Source organism: Syngnathoides biaculeatus, chromosome 21 (genome assembly GCF_019802595.1).
Source record: "Syngnathoides biaculeatus isolate LvHL_M chromosome 21, ASM1980259v1, whole genome shotgun sequence".
NCBI lineage: Eukaryota > Metazoa > Chordata > Actinopteri > Syngnathiformes > Syngnathidae > Syngnathoides > Syngnathoides biaculeatus.
The window spans coordinates 736,222-762,506 of record NC_084660.1 but is presented as its reverse complement, the minus strand read 5'-3'; the positions used below and the strand labels follow the sequence as shown (position 1 = coordinate 762,506).

General features: G+C 41.8%; 1 protein-coding gene and 2 long non-coding RNA genes across 5 annotated transcripts in view; 1 reads left to right on the top strand and 2 right to left on the bottom strand.

Moving 5' to 3' along the window:
* LOC133494396 (uncharacterized) overlaps nt 1-26,285 on the top strand; it is a 322,682-nt gene that overhangs the window by 280,231 nt on the left and 16,166 nt on the right. The window lies entirely within an intron of this gene.
* LOC133494395 (cytoplasmic polyadenylation element-binding protein 1-like) lies at nt 3,885-25,139 on the bottom strand. Its single transcript, XM_061808179.1, has 10 exons — nt 25,052-25,139; nt 15,704-15,933; nt 14,647-14,902; nt 14,464-14,577; nt 11,510-11,614; nt 8,238-8,374; nt 5,706-5,904; nt 4,989-5,083; nt 4,832-4,912; nt 3,885-4,732 (listed from the first exon to the last, which is right to left on the bottom strand). The coding sequence occupies exons 2-10, from the start codon at nt 15,860-15,862 to the stop codon at nt 4,640-4,642; spliced, it is 1,239 nt and encodes a 412-aa protein (XP_061664163.1). The 5' UTR covers nt 15,863-15,933; nt 25,052-25,139; the 3' UTR covers nt 3,885-4,639.
* On the bottom strand, nt 21,120-22,636 carry LOC133494681 (uncharacterized). The gene is made up of 4 exons (XR_009793356.1): nt 22,565-22,636; nt 22,154-22,228; nt 21,953-22,072; nt 21,120-21,709 (listed from the first exon to the last, which is right to left on the bottom strand). It is a non-coding gene; the product is annotated as an uncharacterized LOC133494681 (long non-coding RNA).

Sequence of the window (26,285 nt, the reverse complement as noted above, 5' to 3'; positions counted from 1 at the left end):
GACAAAGGCCAGGTTCCTTGACCTGCAGTCGCACGTCTTCATCTTCTGGATGGCGGGCCGGCTTAAGTCCTCCTTAGGCAGGTTTCCCACCAACTCCTTGAACTCCCCAACCACGTCATTGAGCACCCACCAGGCAACGGTACGGCAAAAGTGCGCCAACGACAAATTGCCATCAGGCTACTTGATGTTCGTCGGCAGGATCATCACAGTGAGGACGTAGCCGTCGATCATGTGTGACAGCATGTGTCCCGGGCAATTTTTCAGTGCCACAAGTCCATCGTCCGAGCACCAGTGGAGTGGCACATGCTTCTTCAGGAAGTTGTACTGGTTCTTTAAACAGCCTTCCATGATGTATATCAGATGCAGCCGGTGTATCCCGTAGCAGAGTCCCACTAACCTCTTCGTTTGAATTAGAACACCGTCACCATCGTAACCGATATCCATATGCTGGTCTAGGTCGGAGACCTGCATCGCATGGACCAGCACATGCCTGCCTTTAGGAAGTCCAGTGTCTCAGTAAAAGATTTGAATTTTGACAGCAGGGATTGTGTGTTGCTAATCCCGAGGACACTAACTTTGTTGGGTGGTTACAAGGGCCTGACCGGTCGCTTCCAGTCGGACTGTTGAGCAGCGTCTCGGCTAAAGGCACTGGACTCACCAGAGGTGAGGTAACAGGTTCGCGGACACAACTAAGGCGAGGTGAGAGGCACTGGACTCGAATGAGGTGAAGTGAGAGCCACTAGACTTACCTGAGGTGAGGTGACAGATGGTGGACTTGACTCAGGTGAGGAGACAGCTGCTGCACTTGAACAAGATGAGGTGAGAGTCACTGGACTCCCCTGAGGTGAGGTGATAGTTTAGTGGACTAAGGTGACAGGTGAGGTGACAGATGGTGGACTCGACTCAGGTGAGGTGAAAGGCACTGGACTCAAATGAGGTGAGGTGAGACCCACTAGACTCACCTGAGGTGAGGTGACAGCTGCTGGACTCAAAATAGGTGAGGGGAGAGCCACTGGACTTGACTCAGATGAGGTGAGAGTCACAGGACTTTACAGGGGTGAGGTGGGAGTCAGTAAACTCGAGCGAATTGAGGCAAAACCCGCCAGAGTCGACGGACGTGAGTCGAGATCCATTGAACTCAGTGGTGAATAGTTCCAATGGATCCGACTCAGATGAAATGACAGTAATAGCAGATGGAGTCGACGGATGTGAGGCGTTAGGCGACTTTTGTGAGCTCACATCCGACCTTGCTGCGGTGACAGCCAATGGACTCAACGGAGGTGAGCTCACATCATTGTCTCGATCGGGGGACGGTCCTGCGGAGTCAAGGAGAAAGTCACTCCACTCATTAAGTTAGATGAGTTGAGAGTCATCATGCCTCTCGTCGTACAGTTACGCGGAGTTAAGGAGAAACACAAGACACTCCTCGACTGAGGTGAGGCGACACTCACCGTGTCTCGGACTGGACGTCGATGTGCATTCAAGCTCGAAGGCGCCCCGCATATTGAGCGAGATGTGGTAAGAGAAATCCGAGGCAAGGCGACACCCGGTGAGTTGAGACCCATCCGAGATGACGTCACGGTCATCCTTCCTCTAGGTCAGGGGTGTCAAACTAATTTTTGTCGCAGGCCACATTGTAGTTACAATTTCCCTCAGAGGCTCGTTATGGTGAAACCATAGAAATCCTGAATCGCTTCATCATATTTACACATGAAATTTATGAACTAGTTCTGGAATCAGAAATTAAGCGTAATGGGTTTTTCAACCATTGTTCATGTTTGGTAATACAAAAATGCTGATAATATTTCAACATTATCATTTATGACGATTTGAAATATTGGGACAAATTTTCAGAAGAATCACAGATTTCGACACTGATGATTTGCCTTCGCGGGCCACATAAAATGATGCGGTGGGCCGGATCTGGCCCCCGGGCCTCAAGTTTGACACCAGTGCTCAAGGCGAACCCTTAGGTCAGGAGTCAAGGAGAAAGGCACTGGCATTAGCCACTGAGGTGATTAATGTGACCGGATGTGTTGACACTCACTGTGTGTTCAGCCGGAAGCCTCTGACTTCAGGTTGCATGCACTCGACGTATGGACCGAGCTGAAGTGTGGATCATCGCGGTTCTCACCAAACTTTTCTTAGGAGTCTAGGACAAAGGCAAACCAGTCATTGCTTTGGGTAGAGCGTGCCTCTATTTGGATGTTTCTGTGGAGTCGAGGATATATCCACTAGACTCATCGCCTGAGGTGAACTAACAGTCGCAGTTTCTTCTCCAGACGGCTCAACGTAGGCGAGAAACTTACCTGACGCATCAACTGAGGTGAGACGGTCTGAACCAACCCGCTGATCGTCATACTGCTGTGCAGATTAAGGGATAAAACCACTCCAGTCATCAACTGTGGTGAGGTCACATCCAGAGTGGCTCGAGGTGGTCGCTTCTGATGAGTAAAGGAACAATCCACTATATCTGTTCCCTGAGGTGATCTTACAATCACCTCGCCTCCGGCCGGCTGGCTTTGCAGAGTCTGCGAGCAAGTGGGAGGTGAGTTTGTAGCTTTTGGTTATTGGCAAAAATTGATCACATTTTCCCGAATTCGCCGGAAATACCCGAGGACACAGAGTGAAATCCCGAGAAGGGACGCGAGATAAGAATGAGACATAAACATGGCTGGAGTTCGACTCCAACGTGAGAACGACAAGGAATTCTCAGATAATTTGAGCAATGAACATTATTCTGAAGGATCCCATGAAGAAGGCGAAGAATACGAGATTTATAAAGGCGTTAAATCAATTTGAGCCAGTTGGACAGAACACATGTTCAAATGCAGACGAAATAGCTGGTGATGAAGGTGCCGAGCCTGCAGTCAGACCCAGGGAGGAGGCCATGCTTTGTGTTGGACACACTGGTAAGCATTTGTGAAGTTTTTATTTTTTTTTTTTTTACTCAACCATAAACTGATAAATAGAAATGGCTTCGCTATCCTGAATGAATATATGAAGTTTTCAGTCTTGTTTTAAAATAATGCAAATGCCGTGTTTTAGTCTAAGTATGTATATTTTCACAAACAAGGATTTTAATTAACGAAATCCGTTTAAGAAGTTGTCACGTTAATTTGAGCGCAATAGCTGGTCTTGCTTCACTTACTTCACCCTACATATAATTTGACGTGGTAAACTGATGCCATAACCAGACAGTACACAGAGCTGTCCATCCCTATTTTAGTCACATTTTTCCCAAGATGTCATGAGCAAAACCACTAAACTTTAGACTGAAAGCCGTAAACTGGTATCTTGTGATTTTGTTTAGGCACTAAATGGTTAAAATTGAAATGTAAATGGGGTGGATGATTCTGTGTACAGGACTAATATGGTTCTTTGAGCTGTCGAAGTGATGCATACCCATGGAAACAACAGAAGAAAGTTTTTGTTTCCATAAGAGTCAACATATTCACCAGAAAATGGCATATTATCCAGACCATCTGCTGCAGTGCATGACTGAGCACCCGGGATTTATTGCCAGCTGTCTGAACCCATGGGTAATTGAGGTTGCCCATCTCTAATTCAGGCAACAGTATCAGCAGGAACTGGATTTTCCACAACACCAGTAAGAGCTATTTTAAAAAGGATTAATATTAATATTTCTCCTAATCAGCCCAGCTTTTTGCCATTTACACTCAAATTTTTCAAAATAAAGAATTCTTTTTATTATTATTGTTCCTCCTAAGAACAGTATAATTTTACCGCCAACTGCTGAATAATTTTTTTTATCACAACCTCTAATTTAAAACAAGCGGCAGATTCGGAGTCAACTAAGGTGCTGTGAGTAGCCATTTGCAGAATTTAATAATACAGACTGCAGTTTAATGCTTAAACAACTTTATTGTGCCCATTCTGAAAGAACTCCACAACCGTAGGGAGCAAACTTTGTAGATCACAATGAGGTAGACTTTGCAAACTGTAAAAAGCAGCTGGGCAAAAGAACTGGAGAACAAGGAACAACAGTCCTCGGCACAGAAATTATGCAACTATGTCCAATCGCAACAGGGGGGCAAACAAGGTTTACAAAGTGTGAAATCTGGCAGGACAAATTAAAAGTGGTCAGAAAAAAAGGGGACAAGGATCAGGAAAAGAGATCAGGAAATAAAAAGGTTTTCTCCAAAACTGCCTCCAGGTAGAATTCTGTTCAAATTTTTCATGTCATGACTTGAAACCGCTGTGTGTACAAATTAGTTAAAAAAAACTGTAAAAGTCTAAAATGCAATTGGTTAAATGAAGCCCAACATTCAACTCCCGAAGTAAGAAACACCAGTTAGCTTGCACTGGAAAAACATCAACTGGGGGAAGGGCAGGGAGGGAAAAACTACAAATTTAAAGGCACTGTATGGCATTTGCCAATGAATGGCAATGACACTTGCATGACTGCTCGTCACCATGCAACATGTAAACGTGCCAACTGTGAACAGCAAAAACAGAGCAAGTGCAAAAAGCGAACATTTCCTAGTGATCTAACCCCAGTGCCCGGTGGAGTACCCTGCCCCTCACGCCGACGGCCGTCTGAGACGTGCTCTCCTCTGCTCTGCAGCTGATCCCCGAGAGGACGTTTGCTGGAGGCCTCCGAGCCGGAGTCCCTGTTCTATTTCTTGCGCATGAGGGGCTGGTGGTTGCCCAGGACATCCATGGAATGGTCCCCGTGCCAGCACGAGCGACAGTAGTATTTTAAGCACGCCTGGGTTTAAATAGAAGACGCTTTTTTTTTAAAAAATGACCACTAAAAGCTTCATAGTGGCACAAAAACAATATACTGTTATTTTGCCTGAATGCTGACCTGGTCTCTGCAGAAGAAAGGACCATCTTGGCAAAGGCAAACTTGACACATGGAGTCTTCGAGGTAAGGGTCAATCTGGACCTGACGAGAACGAGGCAGACACAGTTTTGATTTGACTTCTGGTCCATTCAGACAAGTGCAGACCGTTTTGGGGTACCTTCTTTGTAAACGTGGGGCTTTTGATCTCCACAAAGGCTGCGCACACCGCTTTCAGGTAACTTTGCTGATTGCTAAAAGTCACGCGTCCAGAGCCTACACAGCACACAACGCCACCATTTTATTTTGCACCAAACCGACAAAAGACTTTTGCCAATTCCAATTCCTGTTACTGTAAACGCCCATCAACAGATGCGTAATTTGAGCTGTCATGAGTCAAGCACCGGATCCTTTTTTGCTCAAAGTTTTGAGATCAGGATGAACATTTGTTTACAATAACTGACAATGAAAAAAAAAGTCAGATGATTAACTTCTTTCATCTTCTTTGATCAACTAGGCCCTCAAAGGCAACTAAGCCCAAACACACAAACAGAATAAATTGATAGGGGAAGCATCATCAACAACTTTGTCATGACACTTTCAGGACTTTTTCACTCATGTATTTTTTCACAAGTTAGCTTGATAAGGGTCAGTGCAACTTGTGTGAATCAAGTCCAAACTTACTCTATTGGGTACGGTTTATCAGATTCGACGGTACATTGACCTCCACAGACATGCATATTCTGAGACCCAGTAAATGGGCTCAGAATCTTACATTCAGCTGCATGAGGGAACCACAGACACGCTTGAGGGTTGTGGGATAGAGAATCCATACTAAGCAACGTATGGCTGACAGGAAGTAAAAGGAAGGAAGAAAATCTGGTTTGTGCAGTCTTACCGATGGGATATTTGTGTTTGTCTGTGTAAATGGCCACATGTACGACTCCTCCAAACAGGTCATTCATAATCCTGGCCAGCGCTTTGGCGTTGAGCATCCTGTGCAGTGCGCCCACAAAAACAGTCTTGCTGGCCTCCAAATGATGAGCAGAGCAGCACACATAGCTGTTGTCCGAAATGACCCAGGGAATAACCTGTACCTGGAGCCACACAAGAACACTTGGCAGTCATTTGGATTTTTTGAAGGCTACAAACCTTTTTACAGGAGACCACAATTTCTAAGTTTTCAAAAAAGCGCCCAAATGGCAACATTGGAAATCAGGGCACGGACTGCCCGTTCAAAACAGTTTAAGGACAAATGTTACTCAACATAAAATTGCAAGGAATTTAGCAATTTCATCATCCACAGTCCACATCATCATCAAAAGGTTCACAGACTCTGGAGAAATCACAGCATACAGTATAAGCAAGGCCAAACATCAACGCTGGTTGGCCGTGACCTTTGATCCCTCAAGAAGCACTGCATCAAAAAGAGACTTCAACGTGTAAAAGGACATCACCAGATGGCGTCAGGAACACTTTAGAAAACCAATGTCAGTAAATACAATTCGTAAGTGCAACTTTGACAAAGAAAAGAAAAAGCCATTCATCAAAAACACCCAGAAATGCCACCCAGCTTCTCTGGGCCCTCTGGGCTCATCTGAGATCGAATGATTCTCAGTGGAAAAGTGTGTTGTGGTCAAACGAGTCTAGATGTGAAACTGTTTTTGGAAAATTTGGATGTCATGTCCTCTGGGCCAAAGAGGAAAAGAATTATCCGGACCGCTACGGACGCAAAGTTAAAAAGTCAGCATCTGATGATGATGATGATGATGGGGCTGTGTTAGTGCCAATGGCATGTGAAGGCCCCCTTCATGCTGAAACGTAAATAGAGCTCGTGCACGTGACGTCACCATTTTCACGGCGCCATATTGCTGGTCAAAAAGAGCTGTCAAGCACTCGACAGTGTGGGGGACATTGAACCAGAATATTCACAATGCCTGAGACTTGTTGTGCTGTTGGTTGTTGAAACAGACGAGACAGACATTCAACGAGGTCATTCTATGGAAAACCAGCTGAAAACACAAGAAAAGATCGATGGATTTCTGCAATTAAACATGATGGATGGTGCCCAACCAAATAGGTAGCGATCACTTCCCTTCAGGTAGGAATTATTCTTCTCAATCTCAAATTCCCAACAAGTATTTATAATCCCAAATTGGCTCATTTGAGAACAATGCATTTAAAAAAAAAAAAAAACAACAACAACAGGGAGTCGTCTCCAACGTATACAAAGCGTGTTGCGGCCACACGTTAAACTTCAGTAAACCTCTCCCTGACAGACTTTTTTTTTTTTTAATATGCATTGTTCTCAAATGAGTCCGATGCGTATTTAAAAAAAGAAAATAAACCGTCGGTCACACAGAGGTTTACCGAAGTTCAAAATGTGGCCGGAACCCGCTTCCGTGTATGGGGCTGAAGCCTATCCCAGCGGTTTATTTTCTTTTTTTAAATATGCATTGGACTCATTAGAGAACAATGCATATTTTAAAAAAAAAATTCTGTCATGGATAAGTTTACCGAAGTTTAACGTGTGGCCGCAACACGCTTAGTGTACAGAGGAGCCGACTTGCTGTCATTTTTTTTTTCCCATCATTGTCAATGAATGCAAGTTTGTGTAAAACCAGGGGTCATTTATTGAAATATTGGTATTTGTATTGAAAAAAATCTGAGTGGGTACATCACTATGTGGGATTTATTCTTGATTGAGAAGAGATCCGCCAACGAAGTATTTGTATGCGCCGAGACTTTTCTATGCTTTCAAACTCTTCCATGTAAATCTCAACAAGTTATTCACCGGATACATGTGTAGCTCCAGTTGTCCAAGACAAGCGGAAGTGAATTAATAGTCCAATTTCTTATTGGCGAAAACATCGACTTCAGCATTAAATATGGGTCCTCTATGTCAAGTGTCTCTCATTTTTCCATGTACCTTTGTTTTTTATCACTTTTTAAATGTTTCACAGTATCGGACAAAACTCTGGGCGTCGTGATATAAGACGTATTTTCGCATCGTCTCCAACCGACTTAGCATTGAAGAATGGTTTGTTTGACCAACACTTCCGGCCAGTGACGTGATTTGATGACGTGGGTGTAAGAGCTCACTACATGTTTTGGGGAAACATGCTGCCATTCAAGCAACGCCTTTTTCATGGACTCATGTGCTTATTTCAGCAAGACAAGGCCAAACCACATTCACAACAGCCTTGCTCCATAGAAAATGAGTGCAATTATTGTCAATTGGCAAAAGTACAGTATCAAGTCAACCCGCAACAAACCATGGGAACAGTTTACATGACAAAGTCGGAGTCACATAATATTCACTTTTCAATGTCTGTCGTACTGCATCAAATTTGATTTTTAGCCCACCCAATTCATTTCCCTGATCCCCAATTTTTTTTAAAATAAATAGATAAATAAAGTTTGTACTCACATCTTTGCCATGCATTCGGCCACTGCACAATTTGAAGTAGTACTCCCGACTAAAGTCTGGGTGAAACGGGTCCTGATAGCAGGTATGGAGCAAGGCCCGCACAGATTGTTCGTACTCAAAAACCAGGTAGACTTTGCCTACACAGACAGTAAACCTTTACTATGAGTCAATGCAAAAAGACCATGTGGAACTTATACGGTGAACATCACAAGGGAAACACATTCAAGAAAACTTCTACATTGAAATTTGGACTTTGCTGGTAAACAAATTAAAAATAAAAAGTTCTGCATCTTTCATGCGATAGAGATCGTGTGCGTGACGTCACTGTTTATGACACCATATTGCGGGTCAAACAAAGCTGCTTGGCACTGCGGGTGTCACTGAACCGGAGCAGATTTTTCACAATGCCCGAGACCTGTTGTGCTGTTGGTCGTCACAATAGAGGAGACAGTTCTTCAAATAGATCATTCTATGAAATACCAGCTGAAAAGACCAGAAAATGCCGATGGATTTCCGCAATTAAACGTGATGGATGGTGCCCAATGAAATACACACACCTGTGTCGCGATCGTTTCATTTCAGGTAGGAATGGACCTTTCAGACCTGTCAATCACACGTACAATAATAGCCAATCAGATAGCTGCATTGTCTTAACCCCTGGCTTGACCTGCCTCTCTTGTCAATCATGTTCCACAAGCTATGCTGGTTATCGGCCGCGAGCGCTTGGAATAGTTGACGTTCCGAACAAAATGGTCCTCAGATGCGCTTGGGGAACGTGGGATTCTGATGAAAGATATCCTGCTAGGTTACAATGGGTCGAGTTGATTCATTTCCCAAAGCCTAAAAAACAGTTGACCAAGTGTCTACAATGCCTTAAGGCTCGCGGAAGAGCACACGTACAACTCAACACAAGGCTGTATGTTCGAAGGTAAGGGAGAAGTATCTTCTCCAAGTTTGATTTCATGATTGTCAGTGCTTTATCCATTGCAGGAGAGCAACTTTCACTTTGTTAGTGTATCACTGACCTGCTGAATGAAATGTGTAATGTTTCATGCCAAAGAGTCGGGTTAGTGATACTAAATGCGGGATGTCATGCAAGAGAAATGCCTCGTTGCCTATTTGTATCGCATCGGATTTTTAAGATAGAGTACTGGGTTCCATTACGAGCCAAGTCAAATGAATACACCCAGTCACTTATAAAGACTACAATGACATTACTCGTGATCTTTCCAAGTAAAACGTACTCATCCTGCTTCACATGTGCAGTAAGATTCCACTATTTTATCCTGTTGGATTTCAATATGAAGTTTGTGAGGCGTCAAACCTTTTTGCATCGATCGGCAACGTTTCGCTGTAACTCTGACATTGCATCCTGCTCCGTCCAAAATCTTAATTCCGTGTACATATCCTTGCGTGAAATAGTTGAGACCTCTCTGTAGAACCCTCTTGGACGGGTCTGGCGAATTTGGCAAAAAACATACTGCAATGTTGCCAGGAATACTTGTTAAGAGAATCCAATTCAAACCTGTTCTGTTCAGTCGCTATTTTGGAAGATTGTGGGACATGGCAACTGTAGCTAAGGGGGTCAGAGCTGAAGATTGCCAGTCAGACAGGTCCAATATTCTTCTCAATCTCAAGTAACCAACAAGTATTTGTAATGCCAAGTTGGCTCATTTGAGAACAATGTGTATTAAAAAAAAGTGTCTGTTGAAGAGGTTTACAGAGGTTAAGTGTGACCGCAATACACTGCCGTGTACAGAGGAGATGACTCACTGTCCTGAATTTTTTTTCCCAATCATCAATCATCCCAATCGCATCAATGAATGTGAGTTTATGTCAAACCAGGGGTCATTTATTTAAATATTGGTATTTGTATTGAAAAAAATCTGAGTGGCTCCATCACTATGTGGGATTTCTTCTTGATTGAGAACAGACCCAGCAACAAAGTATTTGTATGGGTCCAGACTTTTCTATGCTTTCAAACTCTTCCATGTAAATCTCAACAACTTTTTCACCAGATACATGTGTATATCCAATTGTCCGAGACAAACGGAAGCGAATTAACAGTTGAATTTCTTATCGGCAAAAACATTAACTCCGGCATTAAATGTGTGTCCTCTATGCTAAGTGTCACTAATTTTTCTACATACCCTTGTTTATTATAACCTTCTAAATGTTGAACAGTATCGGACAAAACTCTGGGTGTTGTGCTATCAGACATATTTTCATTTCATCTCAATGGAATTGACTTGCAACAATGCTTTGTTTGACCGGCAACATGGCGTGTCACGTGATTTTATGACGTAGGTGCACAATCTCTATTTGGTACTAGGGCTGGGGGATTTATCAAAATGGAAGTTATTTTGGCTTCACACGTTCAAAAGTGTAAATTGATTTTGCCAAACGGTGAAGTGTGCGTATGTAAGTTCGTGTTGTAAAACCACCTCGAACGCACCAATGTTGCACAGTAGCATGCTAGTTTGCCCTCCTTGAGCACGCTTTAAGCAAATTGACGTTGCCTTAATGCAACGCCGAGGTATTTTAATCTGAAATCTGATTCTAGGTTAAAAAAAAAATGCATTGCGGGCAATGTTTAAGTTCTGAATGTGAAATGGGAATTACGTGGAACCATTTTGTTGAATGTGTAATTGAGGACGAGTAGGAAATTTTGGGGTGTAAAATGTGGTACTGCGGGAAATTTCCCGAAATAAGCACGTCAATCTAATTTTTGGAATGGCATTATTCAAAGAAGCTAATTGACCAAAACAAAAAGTTTTTCCCATGATGCCCCAGCCCTATGTGGAACAAATCCATATTTTTATTAGGATAACCATTTCTCATCCAAGCCTCTTTTTCAACTGAACGAGGCCAAGCCACTGTTGATCGTTAAATATTTACATCAAAATATGTGCAGAATGATTGACATGCGGTGTTCAACAAACTGCTTCGCTACACCACCAGTGGAATATATGTAAGTTTCTTTCAGCTTGTCCCGTTTTGGGGTGCCACAGCGTAACATCTCAGATGAACGCTCGTATTTGTTTGGCACAGTTTTTACGCCGGATGCCCTTCCTGACGCAACCCCTCTTGGGGAGTAGAATATATGACAAACCTTAAATTCGTCTGTCGATTGCACGTCTTGAGTCGACCTCTTGGCATTGACGACTCCACTTACTCAGTAACCCATAAGCAGCATCCCAGTGTCCACCATAGTACCATCCCAAAACAATTGATGGAGGAGGAAAAAAGAAAGCCTACCCGCTTGTCATTACCTTTGGCCACATTACCTGAAGGAGGGTGAGAAGGGTGGTTGCCATCCTTACAAGGCCACTCCACAGTCAGAGGGCCGTAGCCACTGAAAGTGTTGATGAGTCCAGCTAAAGAGAGGATGACCGTGAGGAAGGACAGTAAAAATTCAGCACTACAAGTTTCAGATCAGGGTTCTTAACCTGTTTGCGGTAGTGAACTCTGCAAGATGTGGATTTGAAAACTGGAAAACCCGATGAAATGGGGAAAATATTTTTTTCCCCCAAATTCAAACCATGTTCAGTTGCAGGGAAAGCCACATGTTGAACCAAATGGAAGAATTCACTAGATCAGAAAAAATATGCAGAAATATCTAATTTATCCTAAACCCGTTGATGCAATCATACAATCCTACTCAAACTGAAAAATAAGTTTGATGGTTGCAGGAGAGTGAGAGTCAACCTTTGCCCACTCAAACTGCTTGACACTCTTGCTGAAGTTGACTAAAATTACAAAAAATATGCATACTTTAGACGGAACGGTGGATCAGCTGGTAGAGCGTTGGCTTCACAGTTCTAAGGTCCCGGGTTCAATCCTGGACCCGCCTGTGTGGAATTTGGATGTTCTCCCCGTGCCTCCATGTGTTCCCTCCGGGCACTCTGGTTTCCTCCCACATTCCAAAAACATGCAACATTAATTGGACACTCTAAATTGCCCCCAGGTTCGATTGTGAGTGCAGTTGTTTGTCTCGATGTGCCCTACGATTGGCTGGCAACCAGTTCAGGGTGTACCCCGCCCCTGCTTGTTGACAGCTGGGATAGGCTCCAGCACTCCCCGTGACCCACGTGAGGATAAACGGTGAAGAAAATGGATGGATGGATGCACATTTTAACACAACTGTATTTTTTTTAATATATCACTATCTTAAAAGTCAAGTGTCATCCCTATAAACATTCTAAAATAGATATTGTAATGAAAGAAAAATACAGATAACATTATTCACTTCAATGTGTATAGGGAAAAAATAAATGTGAGCGTAGAGCGCCTCATCCATGCACAAAGTTGCAGAAGTGTCATCCGACGACATCCAAGTGGTTGCCATATTGGCTGCATCCACTGTCCGTGATGTCACCCCGGACATTTGCCATTGAAAACACACGGTGGACCCTACTATGGGAGACGAACACGCCCCTTCTGACACGGAAGCTCTTTTCAAAGAAGAGAACATCACACAACCGAGTGAAGTTACCGGGGGAATATTACCCTATTGTTCCGAGCCATATTCACATAGGCCGTGTGCCACTTCCTCGTGTGCGCTTGCGGAACGCCGTTGCCCCCGATTACGTTGTGTCATTCAAGCCTTGTTTTTCATGGCACTTGTTACCAGATCATTGTGTGTATATGTATGTGTGTTCACGAGCATCAGCTAGCATATCTGCCTTGTCCCATGTCATTGCGTTACTGAGCCATATCAACTAAAGTTACGTTTTCATGTTTTGCCATGTCTATTTTTGATATTGTGTCATGTTTTTTGGACCTTGTTATACCATCGCCCTATTGGACTGCCTTCCCGTGTATGACCTCTGCCTGGAAATAAACCTTCCTAAAATCCACGCTTTTGTCTCTGCTTCCTGGATTTGGGTCCTCCCCTCCACCTCGTTTGTGACAAAATCAAGTGTATTTAATCATCTCTGCTAATATTCTGGTGTTTCGCAATGCGAGACGCCATTGTAAATTTAATATCCTTATGCACAAGAGAGCATGAATTGATGAGAACTTATAAGGAAATGGCGGCAACGTGCTGGAGTCTGAGTAAAACTCCATCCATTTTTTAGCCACTTATCCTCTCGAGGGTCACGGGAGTGCTGGAGCCTATCCCAGCTGTCAACGGGCAGGAGGCGGGGTACACCCTGAACTGGTTGCCAGCCAATCGCAGGGCGCATAGAGACAAACACAATCACACCTAAGGGCAATTTCGAGTGCCCGGAGAAAACCCACACAGGTACGGGAGAACGTAAAAACTCCACACAGGCGGGTCTGGGATTGAATTTGGAAACTCAGAACTGTGAGGCCAACACTTTCCATCTGACCCACCATGCCACTCATTTGTTATCAATATTTTCACCAATTAAGTGTAATTTCATAATTTCCTATGACACACCAGAAGAGCACTCACGGCACACTGGTTGGGAACGACTGCCTTAAATGTTTCTCCCTACCCCCTGTACATATTCCGAGAACTGTCATGATCCAGCCGCTTCAGCACGAGCTGTGCGGGTGCCCGCGCGGCTGCGCTAATTGGGAGGCGCACACCTGCGACTCATGCGGGCGGATCATCCCCTGTGTATATATATAGGACCCGGTGACGACTGGTCCGCGGCCAGTTCTTTGAGCTTTATGTCCCGTTCCAGCACTCTCGTATTCCTGACTGAACCTGTGTGTACCGACCTCTGTCCGTTTTCTGACCAACCTTGTAAGCCTGACTCCTTGACACTTCTGCCTGCGTTGTTTCCCCGTGTACCGACTCCTGCCTGTCCGCTCATCTGTTCTCGTCGGCCGACGTCACAACTACTGCTGCTGCACCGGACTGCCTGCTCGATCCCCGACCTCTGCATACAATAAACGTGTCTCTTCTTGAACTACCTTGCGTCTTCCGAGTTCCTGCATTTGGGTCCTACCTCTCGTTCCGATGGGACGTGACAAGAACCGGCCCTGAAGGATAAAAAAAATGCTCCTATTGTACACCAGGATGGATTCTAACATCCATAATCCATTGATCCATTTGAAGATGTTGAAATTCATTACATTTAACAAAACGATGACCCATTAACTTTCACTGAGAAATCCTATAAATTGAGGGTATGGAGATTTGTCCCTATATGTAGAGTGAAACTCTGCAACAGTCTTGGTAAACCTTATTATCTATCCACCATCTTTAACAGAATTTAACGACAATCCGTGCATGCTATCAAGAGCCTACCTTCAGTAATATCCCAGGGTAGACCACCAACAAAGACCTTGCAGGAGTAAAGCCGATACTTGTTGTTACTGGGGGGCAGATGACCACTCCAAATGCAGGTTGGTTCATTTTCATCTTAGGAGTAAAGACACCCACGGCTTGTTGCAGTTTATAGTTTCCACCGTCTGTTTCGAGTGCACTTACCTGCAGCGTGTCTATGCAGACGGGCCTCCCTCTCAATGCTAAACGCTTCCTCAGCCTGGTCCAGTGTGTCCGTAGCAGGCCACAGGGAGCCAGTGCGCCAGCGGCGAGAAAGCGCAGAGGAGCCCGGAGTGGCGCCTGATGGTGGGGTGAGAGGGGAGCTTGTGTCCTGGGGGTCCAGACTAGAGCCCAGTTGCACCAAGTCCTTCTCCATGTTTGATGCAAGATAAGGGAGGGGAGGTGAAATCTGCAAAGAGAACTAGAGAAAGAGGGATCAGTTCAACCATTCTTTCAAATGTATCTCACCAAATACATCTTGCATTTTATTTCAATCTCTGTAAAGCTATTGAATCACTTTGGATGTGCAACAATAAAAAAAAAAAAAAAAAGTTATTGAAAGCACTGCTTCATTGTGAAATGTGCACCTAAGGCCCAGTACACAGAAAGACAATCAGCCACTTTCTGTGGCCATTTTGCTCCTTCCCGATCAAGCATATCCAATGCCTTGATATTTGATCTGAGGTGTGTCAAGAGAGAATTCATCCAGATTTGTAGGTCTGAAACAGGTTGGAACCAACAAGCTCAACATTTTAATACTTACAACCAAAAGAAGTCGTGTGTGGGAGAGCCAACTTCCCCCCATTCATTCCAGTGAGAATTAACACTCGGAAATGATTATAGCAAATAAAGAAGCACCCCGAGTCAACAGGAAATTATTGAATAAAAATGTACAGATTATTAATCAATGTTTTTTTAAAAATATATATATTTATATTTATATAAAACTGTATATTCAAGACAGCAAGGACAAAGGCTTAATACAAGTCTCCGGCAATCTTTGGCAAACATTGACGCAAAAGGCAGACATGTTTGTTTTGTGAGATCACTGTCGGAACAAAATCTGTGTGTGGCATTGATGGAGAACACCACACAGAAGATAAACAAAACAAATGAATGCCAGTTTTTCTTTTTGTGGAGTTCTTCACAGAAAAATCCAATTTGAAAAGTCCACGTACGCGCCAGCCGGAACAGGTTAACCGAAGAGTGTGTCGCCACGTACCAACATATCACAGACATTGTGAGAACCAGAGCTGAAGCCACTCAGCTCAGAGACTTCAGGGCTGCGAGAACGGGACTCCAAAAGGGAGCTGGAGTCCAAAGGATTCACTGTGCGAGCCATGCCAGGGCACTCCTCCAGCAGGTCAGCAGCCGTACTCATAGACTCTCTGGGCAGGTAGGCTGGTGGTTTTCCAAGGATTCCACTAAAGGGACTGTTCAGGTTGTCCAGCACTGGAGAAATACACAAGGCCAATTGAGAATTGAGCAAGAAATGGGACGTCTGAAGTTCGGGGATGGCATTAATCCTTTTCGGCACCATGATTGGAAACAGGTATTGCAAATGGAATCAAAACAGATGGACACCAGCAAAAGCAAATCATGTCAAAGGCATCAGACTGACATAAGTGTGGTAGCCTGCAATCATTCAGGAGCGTGGACATCAATTAACAGGTAATTATTCATCATCATTATCATTAATCATCACACAATCATCATTATCATGAATTAACAAATTAGCATCTCATTTCGTTGTGCTGGCATTCCATTTTGCAAAGCAAACAAATACAACAAATAGTTCTTAAATAAAGATTCACTAATTCATCAGTTCCATGCCATCCATCCATTTTCTTAGCCACTTATCCTCACAAGGGTGGCGGGAGTGCTGGAGCTTAGTTTGATGAAGCTTAAATGACATAAAAAGTTATAACTAGTCTTAAATGCAAATTCTTAATTGAAAATTATCCAGACAAATTGAATAAAACTTCACAAATCTCACATTTGGTGATACCCCCCCCCCAAAAAAAAAAAAAGTGCTGCAATGCTGTAAACTCGTGATGCAGCATGAATCAGCTACTGGCGATCATGCTAAGTCATATGATAACTCAAGACAAGTGTTAGCAGAGATGTGAAAAGCTTTCATTTCAAAATGTTTTGTCATGACGTGCAATTGTGGACTTACACTAAACAGACATTTCAGCGACTAACCTGTGCCTTTATCAACTTCTTCTTTTCCTTTCAGCTTATCCCGTTAGGGGTCGCCACAGCGTGTCATCTTTTTCCATCTAAGCCTATCTCGTGCATCTTCTTCTCTCACACCCACTGCCCTCCCTCACAACATCCATCAACATCCATCAACCTTATCTATCTATCTATCTATCTATCTCTCTATCTATCTATCTATCTATCTATCTATCTATCTATCTATCTATCTATCTATCATCTATCTATCTATCTATCTATCTATCTATCTATCTATCTATCTATCTATTATCTATCTATCTATCATCTATCCTATCATCTATCCTATTTTTTATTTATCTACTATCTAATCTATCAATACAATCTAGCTATCTATCTAGCTATCTATCTATCTATCGATCTAGCATCTATCTATCTAGATCTATCTATCGGATCTATCTATCTATGGATCTATCGATCGATCTATCTATCTATCTATCTATCTATCTATCTATCTATCTATCTATCTATCTATCTATCTATCTATCTATCTATCTATCATCTATCTATCTATCTATCTATCTATCTATCTATCTATCTATCTATCTCTATATTTATCGTATATCTATCTATCTAGCTATCTAGCTATCTATCTATCTATCTATCTATCTCATCTATCTATCTATCTATCTCTATCTATCTATCTATCTATCTATCTAGCTATCTATCTATATATCTATCGATCAGATATCTATCATCTATCTATCAATATATCTTCTATCTTCTTCTTTCTTCTTCTTTTCCTTTGGCTTGTCCCGTTGGGGTCGCCACAGCGTGTCATCTTTTGCCATCTGAGCCTATCTCCTGCATCTTCCTCTCTAACCCCAACTGCCCTCATGTCTTCCCTCACCACATCCATAAACCTTCTCTTTGGTCTTCCCTTGCTCTTTTGCCTGGAGCGCCATCCTCAGGACCCTTCCACCAATATACTCACTCTGTCGCCTCTGAACATGTCCAAACCATCGAAGTCTGCTCTCTCGAATCTTGTCTCCAAAACATCCAGCTTTGGCTGTCCCTCTAATGAGCTCATTTCTAATCCTATCCAACCTGCTCACACCAAGCGAGAACCTCAACATCTTCATTTCTGCTACCTCCAGTTCTGCTTCCTGTTATTTCTTCAGTGCCACCGTCTCTAATCTGTACATCATGGCCGGCCTCACCACTGTTTTATAAACTTTGCCCTTCATCCTAGCAGAGACTCTTCTGTCACATAACACCAGTTATTCCCATTTAATAAATACAAAATAAATATTTAAAAAAAAAAGAAATGTCATCTCAATTCATTCACATATCCACTTTCTGCGAAAGGCGGGCCAGTTGGATTGGACGCATAGTTAATATTCTCGGAGCAAGCCATGACGTATTCTCTTGTATAAATGGAAACAGGCTGATACAAAGGTTTATTGTACCTTCGACCATGCAATTAAATTGTTCTACCAGTCACTCACCAAGTAGGTACACGACAACCCGGCCGTTCATTGTACGGTTCTGCCTGTGCTATAGATAGAAACTGCAGTGCGGTGTGCGTCACTATTTTGTCTGTACAAGGCTTGTTTATTCTTGGACCAAAACACACAGAAGCTGATGATGTAGTCTACGTTTCCATCTACAACCTCCATTTTGATTTATCCAAATTGCTAGAGAAGAAGTTGTAGTACTTTTTATTCCAATTTTTTCTCCATTTAAAACCTGCCAGTTAGTATATATATATTTTTAAAGTACTTCATTTATGCTTATGTGTACTTATCAATGCATAAGTGAAATATGAAGGTGATATGACCGCTAGTATTGTTTTTTTTAACACTCGCAAAAATGTTGGTCGCATTGCAAAATCAGTCAAATTGACAGATTTGCTTTGTATTGCAATTGTAATGAAAATAAGTGCAAATGGCATTATGACAGCTTTCGTCAAGCTGTCATCACTGAAATGTCATGAAAATCCATTGACAAAGTAAAAAAAGTTATGACATTTTGAAGATCCCAATTAACCGTGAAGGTCACAATTTTTTGTTCTATTCTATTATTTTACCAATACCATAATTAGCCCATATTCCCAATCTTTAAATAGTTATAACTCATGTTATTCGAGCGCTTGAGATGCTTTGAGTAATATTTTAAAGGGTTTTCAAAGCTCCTTCCAATGATAGGAGAGACTTTTCAATTCCATGAGTTTCACATTTCATGTAACATACCTACCAGGTGCAGCTGTCTCCTGGCCAAGTGCTCGGCTGCCCATTTTCCCCTCATGTTCTTTCTTTCTTTTCACTTTATAATATGCAAAATAAACACACACACCAGCCCAAATCTCAAATGAAGTGAGTGTATTAAAATTACAATAATGGCAATATTGCTCAATACATCTTTCTTGCAGTGGGCAGCACTTGCGCATTTTACGTTCAAACTTGACACGTGTTCCCTATGCTAGGTTGCGAGGCGGAATCTCCAAGACCAGCCGCATTCCTCTCAATTTGCATGAACTGACAATGAGTCCAATTATGTTTGGAAGCTGACACCCTATTTCGAACTATAGCAGCGGATAACAAATATTATAGGCTTATACTCGAAGTTATCTTACCATACATACATTTTAATTCGCCTACTTACCCCAAAAGAACCAAGTTTGTGGGTGATGAACGAGCCAAGACGTCCGCTAGCAAGGTTGCCTGCGCCTCCTTCCACTGACGTTTCCCAAGTGGCCTTGTCACCAGCAAAATCATTCTGCGTTCAAACTACAAAACAGTACACCGCAGTTGAATTACAGTAAAACACACAATAGACAATTATAAATCGCACTTTATATTTTGCAAATAAAATTATTAAGATGTTTATTTGAAATTCTACAACGTTATTATCGAACTGTTATTGGGAACTTTATTTTGTCGCGCATTAACTTGTCCATTTTAAAAGTGCAGTTTGAATTACAGCCGTTTGGTGGCAGCAAAGACGGGCCGTAAACAGTGACTGGTTCTCCGTGAACTCCATGTTGGACATTTTTTTTTCACAAAGAAACGTTTTTTGAGAATAAAGTATCAGCAGAATATTACTAGAGTAGTAGTAGCAGAAAAAATAAATAAGGATTTTCAAAATTCCGTAAAAAAATAAATGAAGGACTTTCTTTGCAGTTTTGTGACTGTGATGTAAGGATGAGTTGAATGTTTTTATTTCAACATATTACTGAAGAAAAAAAAAAGATCTTGTTTCATGTTGAAACTGTCTGCAATTAAGTATTGCCTTCATTACGTAGTCATGTTTTCATAAAATGATGCTATCGTAGTTACTTATAAATAAGTACGTACTGTACAGTATAAAGCTTTTCCATAAATATGAGTCGAGCTGAAATGGAAATTAGGTTTTTGAGGAGGACACGTTTTAAAAAGTATTCCTCCAAATAAATACTGGACTTGAGAAAGGAAGTGCTGCACTCCAGTACTCCAGTGCAATCCAGCACTCCCCTGACCCTTGTGAGGATAAGCGGCTAAGAAAATGGATGAATGGAAGAATTGAATTTGAAAGAATTATGTACAACACCATTTGAAAAATACAATCGATGAGGCTAAAAATGAATGCAATCAATATTGTTGGTTATGGCTGTGTAAGCTTTGATTTGCACTTATTAGCTTGGGCCTATTTGAGAGGCAAACCCGACTGCATTGAATGTGTCATTATCAAACACCTGCAGCCCAGTTCAGGTGTTTCCCACATCGTAGCAATATTCATTGCACTTTTATTAAGATAGGAACAGATACCAATTGTAGAAACATCTATATTTAAATCCGAGTTAGCACAGACCTCTGCAATTATTTTCATATGAAAACGGTGAAATCTTGGTGTGCATCTGTGTCTGTGTGTGGGCCACGTACCCCTTGTGGCATTCATCAGGACAATATGGAGGAGAGAATCTGACCACAAACTGAACAGGGAAAAGGTTTCTCTCTCCAGTGTGTCTTCTGTGCCATTTGGTTTTATGGGTAAAAATTCTCCCACAGAGATAATTTCCCTCATTTGTTGTCAGTGGAGTGTCATATCATGTTCTGACTTTTTATCATCTCTTCATCCTGTCAACACGATCTGATAGAGGAGCTCAGAGGCAATTTCCTTGTGATCCTCCACATTGCCCCAGCTGTGCTGTTCTTTTTTACTTTGGCCATTTGCTTTGAGTTGAGAGCATTTTGTTCATGGATGGTCCCCAAATGGTTGAAAGACATTCATTCCTTTTTCATGGAGAAAATGTCGTTGATGTACTGTACAAGCAAATTGAGTCAAACTCAGTTTAAAACAAGTGTCATTTATTAAAGATCACAAATACACAACTACTCAATCAAAAGTTTGCTTATTTGATGTTGACATCATCATTAAAACATTGAACAAAATACATAGCATTCAAAGTATAAGTCTCCACGGTGCAAATTTGAAATTGTTCAAGATGACATATCATACCTTGCTTTCATCTGTCATCGCACCACATGAATAACAGCTCATACTCAAAAATTATGTCAACCACTTATTTAATATGTGGAAAAATCCATTTATTTGGGTGTCATCATTAAAATCATAAAAACACGGCAGGCCTCTTGCTTGAAGCCAAAATCTGTCAACAATCTTCACACAAAATTTATGACTACATCTCTACTCTTGGCAATTTCAACCTCAGAAACATTACTGCAATTGGCCCAATATTTTATATGGATCAAATAAGGGAAGCACGGTGGAGTACCTGTAGAGCGTTGGCCTCACAGTTCTGAGGACCGAGGCTCAAATCCTGGACCCGACTGTGTCAAGCTTGCATGTTCTCTCAGTGACTGCGTGGGTTTTCTCCGGGTACTCCGGTTTCCTCCCACATCCCAACAACATGCACGAATTGGACACTCTAAATAGCTCTCGACTGTTGTCTGTTTCCATGTGCCGAGATTGGCTAGCAACCAATTGATGGTCTACCCTGAGGCCTCCTTGAAGATTCCTCGGATTGGCTCAAGCAAATACTCCTGCAACCCTGGTGAGGATAAGCGGCTCAGAAAATGGATGGATGGATATACCTTGAATGGGTTCCTCAAGAAGCTCTTATTCTGGTGAGATGTTTAAAACATTTAAGTTGTGAAAAGGTGAACTTTCATTGAATTTATCTTCACATTGTTACAGAAATAAGAGCTCCTTGTGTTACACTGTATTTTTCAGACAGATATTTGTGTGTTGGATTTCAATGCTGAAAAATAATGTTCGAAATTTGAATTCATACTCTGATGGTGTAACTCCAGTTCAGTCACTCCGGACACGTTGCTCTTTTTCACAGCAGCCTTTATTCGCACGTCAACAAGCTTTCATTTCAAGATGCTTGGATGCTTTGAAGCCGTACGAACTGGATACAAAACAAATACATACACATTAAAATTCATACGACACAAATAAATGACAAAACACAACACAAGCAATAACACACCTCGTTGACCTTCTGACAAAACGGAGTTATTTTTCTTGCTTCTCTCGCTCCCGTCGAATCTTTGCCGCTGAAATACTGTTTGTACAGGAAGTGCCCCAAAATAAGTCGTCCTCACACCAACAACATTGGTGAACAAGGTTCCGCTACAGAAACGTGAACTAACAAAAAGTAAATGTTTTCTCTAAAGAACATAAATTCTTCTCTACTTTAATCCGCACTTTAATTCATACAAATAAATACACACTTAAATTAAACATTAAGTATTATAACTGACACACTTATGGCAGCTACAGATGGCAATGAATTTCTTCCATATTCGTGTTTTGTCAATTTGTTTTTGTAATTTTACGGACATTCTCGTTTGTTTTGTGTTTTCTTCTGGAAGGTTCCACGATGTGTTTTGTTCGTCACCTTCAGGGCACTGTAGTTCCGAACGCAATTCCGGCGAGTGAAGCAGTTTGCTGGTCCTCTTGACAGCACACGGCTTGACGATTACGATTTCTGTGGATATGTGAGTTGTGACGTTCGCCTGATGCGAGTTTTCTTTTCCAAAGATGATGAGGGGAAAACCGCGCCCCCAAACCATTTGATGGCCCCCCCTGCAACGCCTTCTTCTCTCTTGGCTGCTTCTGCTGCCTTTTGCCACCGAGTACACGACACGCGACACCGGCGGTCACCGAGGGAATGCATCCCCGACGGATGCTGAACACCTGCTGACACTGTGAAACAAGGGGAAGAGGTACAAGTTGTAGGTAGTATTTCGCGCCAGAAGGACACACAGTCATTATTCACAGCAACATCATGCCGCAGTGTTTACACTGCAAGCGACATCAATTGTCAACTTTGGAGGTAAGGACTACACTTAATGCTCTAATATATTAACGTCAAATGGGTACGTTTACATTGTGATAGCTAATTTACTGCATGCACTTTGCTATGCATATGGCCGTTTGCGAAAATGCATGTTTTCTTCAGAAACCAATATGGTTTCCTTGCAGGATTCAGGGATTATTGTGCCATGATTCTTCTTCTTCTTTTCCTTTCGGCTTGTCCCGTTAGGGGTCGCCACAGCGTGTCATCTTTTGCCATCTTAGCCTATCTCCTGCATCTTCCTCTCTAACCCCAACTGCCCTCATGTCTTCCCTCACCACATCCATAAACCTTCTCTTTGGTCTTCCTCTCGCTCTTTTGCCTGGGAGCGCCATCCTCAGGACCCTTCCACCAATATACTCACTCTGTCGCCTCTGAACATGTCCAAACCATCGAAGTCTGCTCTCTCGAATCTTGTCTCCAAAACATCCAGCTTTGGCTGTCCCTCTAATGAGCTCATTTCTAATCCTATCCAACCTGCTCACTCCGAGCGAGAACCTCAACATCTTCATTTCTGCCACCTCCAGTTCTGCTTCCTGTTGTTTCTTCAGTGCCACCGTCTCTAATCCGTACATCATGGCCGGCCTCACCACTGTTTTATAAACTTTGCCCTTCATCCTAGCAGAGACTCTTCTGTCACATAACACCAGTTATTCCCATTTAATAAATACAAAATAAATATTTAAAAAAAGAAAGAAATGTCATCTCAATTCATTCACATATGCACTTTGTGCGAAATGCGGGCCAGTTGGATTGGACGCATAGTTAATATTCTCGGAGCAAGCCATGACGTATTCTCTTGTATAAATGGAAACAGGCTGATACAAAGGTTATTGTACCTTCGACCATGCAATTAAATTGTTCTACCAGTCACTCACCAAGTAGGTACACGACAACCCGGCCGTTCATTGTACGGTTCTGCCTGTGCTATAGATAGAAACTGCAGTGCGGTGTGCGTCACTATTTTGTCTGTACAAGGCTTGTTTATTCTTGGACCAAAACACACAGAAGCTGATGATGTAGTCTACGTTTCCATCTACAACCTCCATTTTGATTTTTCAAAATTGCTAGAGAAGAAGTTGTAGTACTTTTTATTCCAATTTTTTCTCCATTTAAAACCTGCCAGTTAGTATATATATATTTTTAAAGTACTTCATTTATGCTTTATGTGTACTTATCAATGCATAAGTGAAATATGAAGGTGATATGACCGCTAGTATTGTTTTTTTTAACACTCGCAAAAATGTTGGTCGCATTGCAAAATCAGTCAAATTGACAGATTTGCTTTGTATTGCAATTGTAATGAAAATAAGTGCAAATGGCATTATGACAGCTTTCGTCAAGCTGTCATCACTGAAATGTCATGAAAATCCATTGACAAAGTAAAAAAAGTTATGACATTTTGAAGATCCCAATTAACTTGAAGGTCACAATTTTTTGTTCTATTCTTTATTTTACCAATACCATAATTAGCCCATATTCCCAATCTTTAAATAGTTATAACTCATGTTATTCGAGCGCTTGAGATGCTTTGAGTAATATTTTAAAGGGTTTTCAAAGCTCCTTCCAATGATAGGAGAGACTTTTCAATTCCATGAGTTTCACATTTCATGTAACATACCTACCAGGTGCAGCTGTCTCCTGGCCAAGTGCTCGGCTGCCCATTTTCCCCTCATGTTCTTTCTTTTCACTTTATGAATATGCAAAATAAACACACACCAGCCCAAATCTCAAATGAAGTGAGTGTATTAAAATTACAATAATGGCGATATTGCTCAATACATCTTTCTTGCAGTGGGCAGCACTTGCGCATTTTACGTTCAAACTTGACACGTGTTCCCTATGCTAGGTTGCGAGCCGGAATCTCCAAGACCGGTCGCATTTCTCTCAATTTGCATGAACTGACAATGAGTCCAATTATGTTTGGAAGCTGACACCCTATTTCGAACTATAGCAGCGGATAACAAATATTATAGGCTTATACTCGAAGTTATCTTACCATACATACATTTTAATTCTCCTACTTACCCAAAAAGAACCAAGTTTGTGGGTGATGAACGAGCCAAGACGTCCGCTAGCAAGGTTGCCTGCGCCTCCTTCCACTGACGTTTCCCAAGTGGCCTTGTCACCAGCAAAATCATTCTGCGTTCAAACTACAAAACAGTACACCGCAGTTGAATTACAGTAAAACACACAATAGACAAATTATAAATCGCACTTTATATTTTGCAAATAAAAATGATTAAGATGTTTATTTGAAATTCTACAACGTTATTATCGAACTATTATTGGGAACTTTATTTTGTCGCGCATTAACTTGTCCATTTTAAAAGTGCAGTTTGAATTACAGCCGTTTGGTGGCAGCAAAGACGGGCCGTAAACAGTGACTGGTTCTCCGTGAACTCCATGTTGGACATTTTTTTTCACAAAGAAACGTTTTTTGAGAATAAAGTATCAGCAGAATATTACTAGAGTAGTTGTCGCAGAAAAAATAAATAAGGATTTTCAAAATTCCGTAAAAAATAAATGATGGACTTTTTTGCAGTTTTGTGACTGTGATGTAAGGATGAGTTGAATGTTTTTATTTCAACATATTACTGAAAAAAAAAGATCTTGTTTCATGTTGAAACTGTCTGCAATTAAGTATTGCCTTCATTACGTAGTCATGTTTTCATAAAATGATGCTATCGTAGTTACTTATAAATAAGTACGTACTGTACAGTATAAAGCTTTTCCATAAATATGAGTCGAGCTGAAATGGAAATTAGGTTTTTGAGGAGGACACGTTTTAAAAAGTATTCCTCCAAATAAATACTGGACTTGAGAAAGGAAGTGCTGCACTCCAGTACTCCAGTGCAATCCAGCACTCCCCTGACCCTTGTGAGGATAAGGGGCTAAGAAAATGGATGAATGGAAGAATTGAATTTGAAAGAATTATGTACAACACCATTTGAAAAATACAATCGATGAGGCTAAAATGAGCAGTCAATATTGTTGGTTATGGCTGTGTAAGCTTTGATTTGCACTTATTAGCTTGGGCCTATTTGAGAGGCAAACCCGACTGCATTGAATGTGTCATTATCAAACACCTGCAGCCCAGTTCAGGTGTTTCCCACATCGTAGCAATATTCATTGCACTTTTATTAAGATAGGAACAGATACCAATTGTAGAAACATCTATATTTAAATCCTAGTTAGCACAGACCTCTGCAATTATTTTCATATGAAAACGGTGAAATCTTTGTGTGCATCTGTGTCTGTG

What these genes read in the sequence shown, in the direction of transcription:
- LOC133494395 (XM_061808179.1), bottom strand. Translation starts at nt 15,862, where the DNA reads ATGAGTACGGCTGCTGACCTGCTGGAGGAGTGCCCTGGCATGGCTCGC. An exon ending in TCTGCATAGACACGCTGCAG is followed by an intron (nt 14,578 to 14,646) that starts GTAAGTGCACTC and finishes TTTACTCCTAAG; the next exon opens with ATGAAAATGAACCAACCTGC. An exon ending in CAAACACAAATATCCCATCG is followed by an intron (nt 5,084 to 5,705) that starts GTAAGACTGCAC and finishes TGTGCTGTGTAG; the next exon opens with GCTCTGGACGCGTGACTTTT.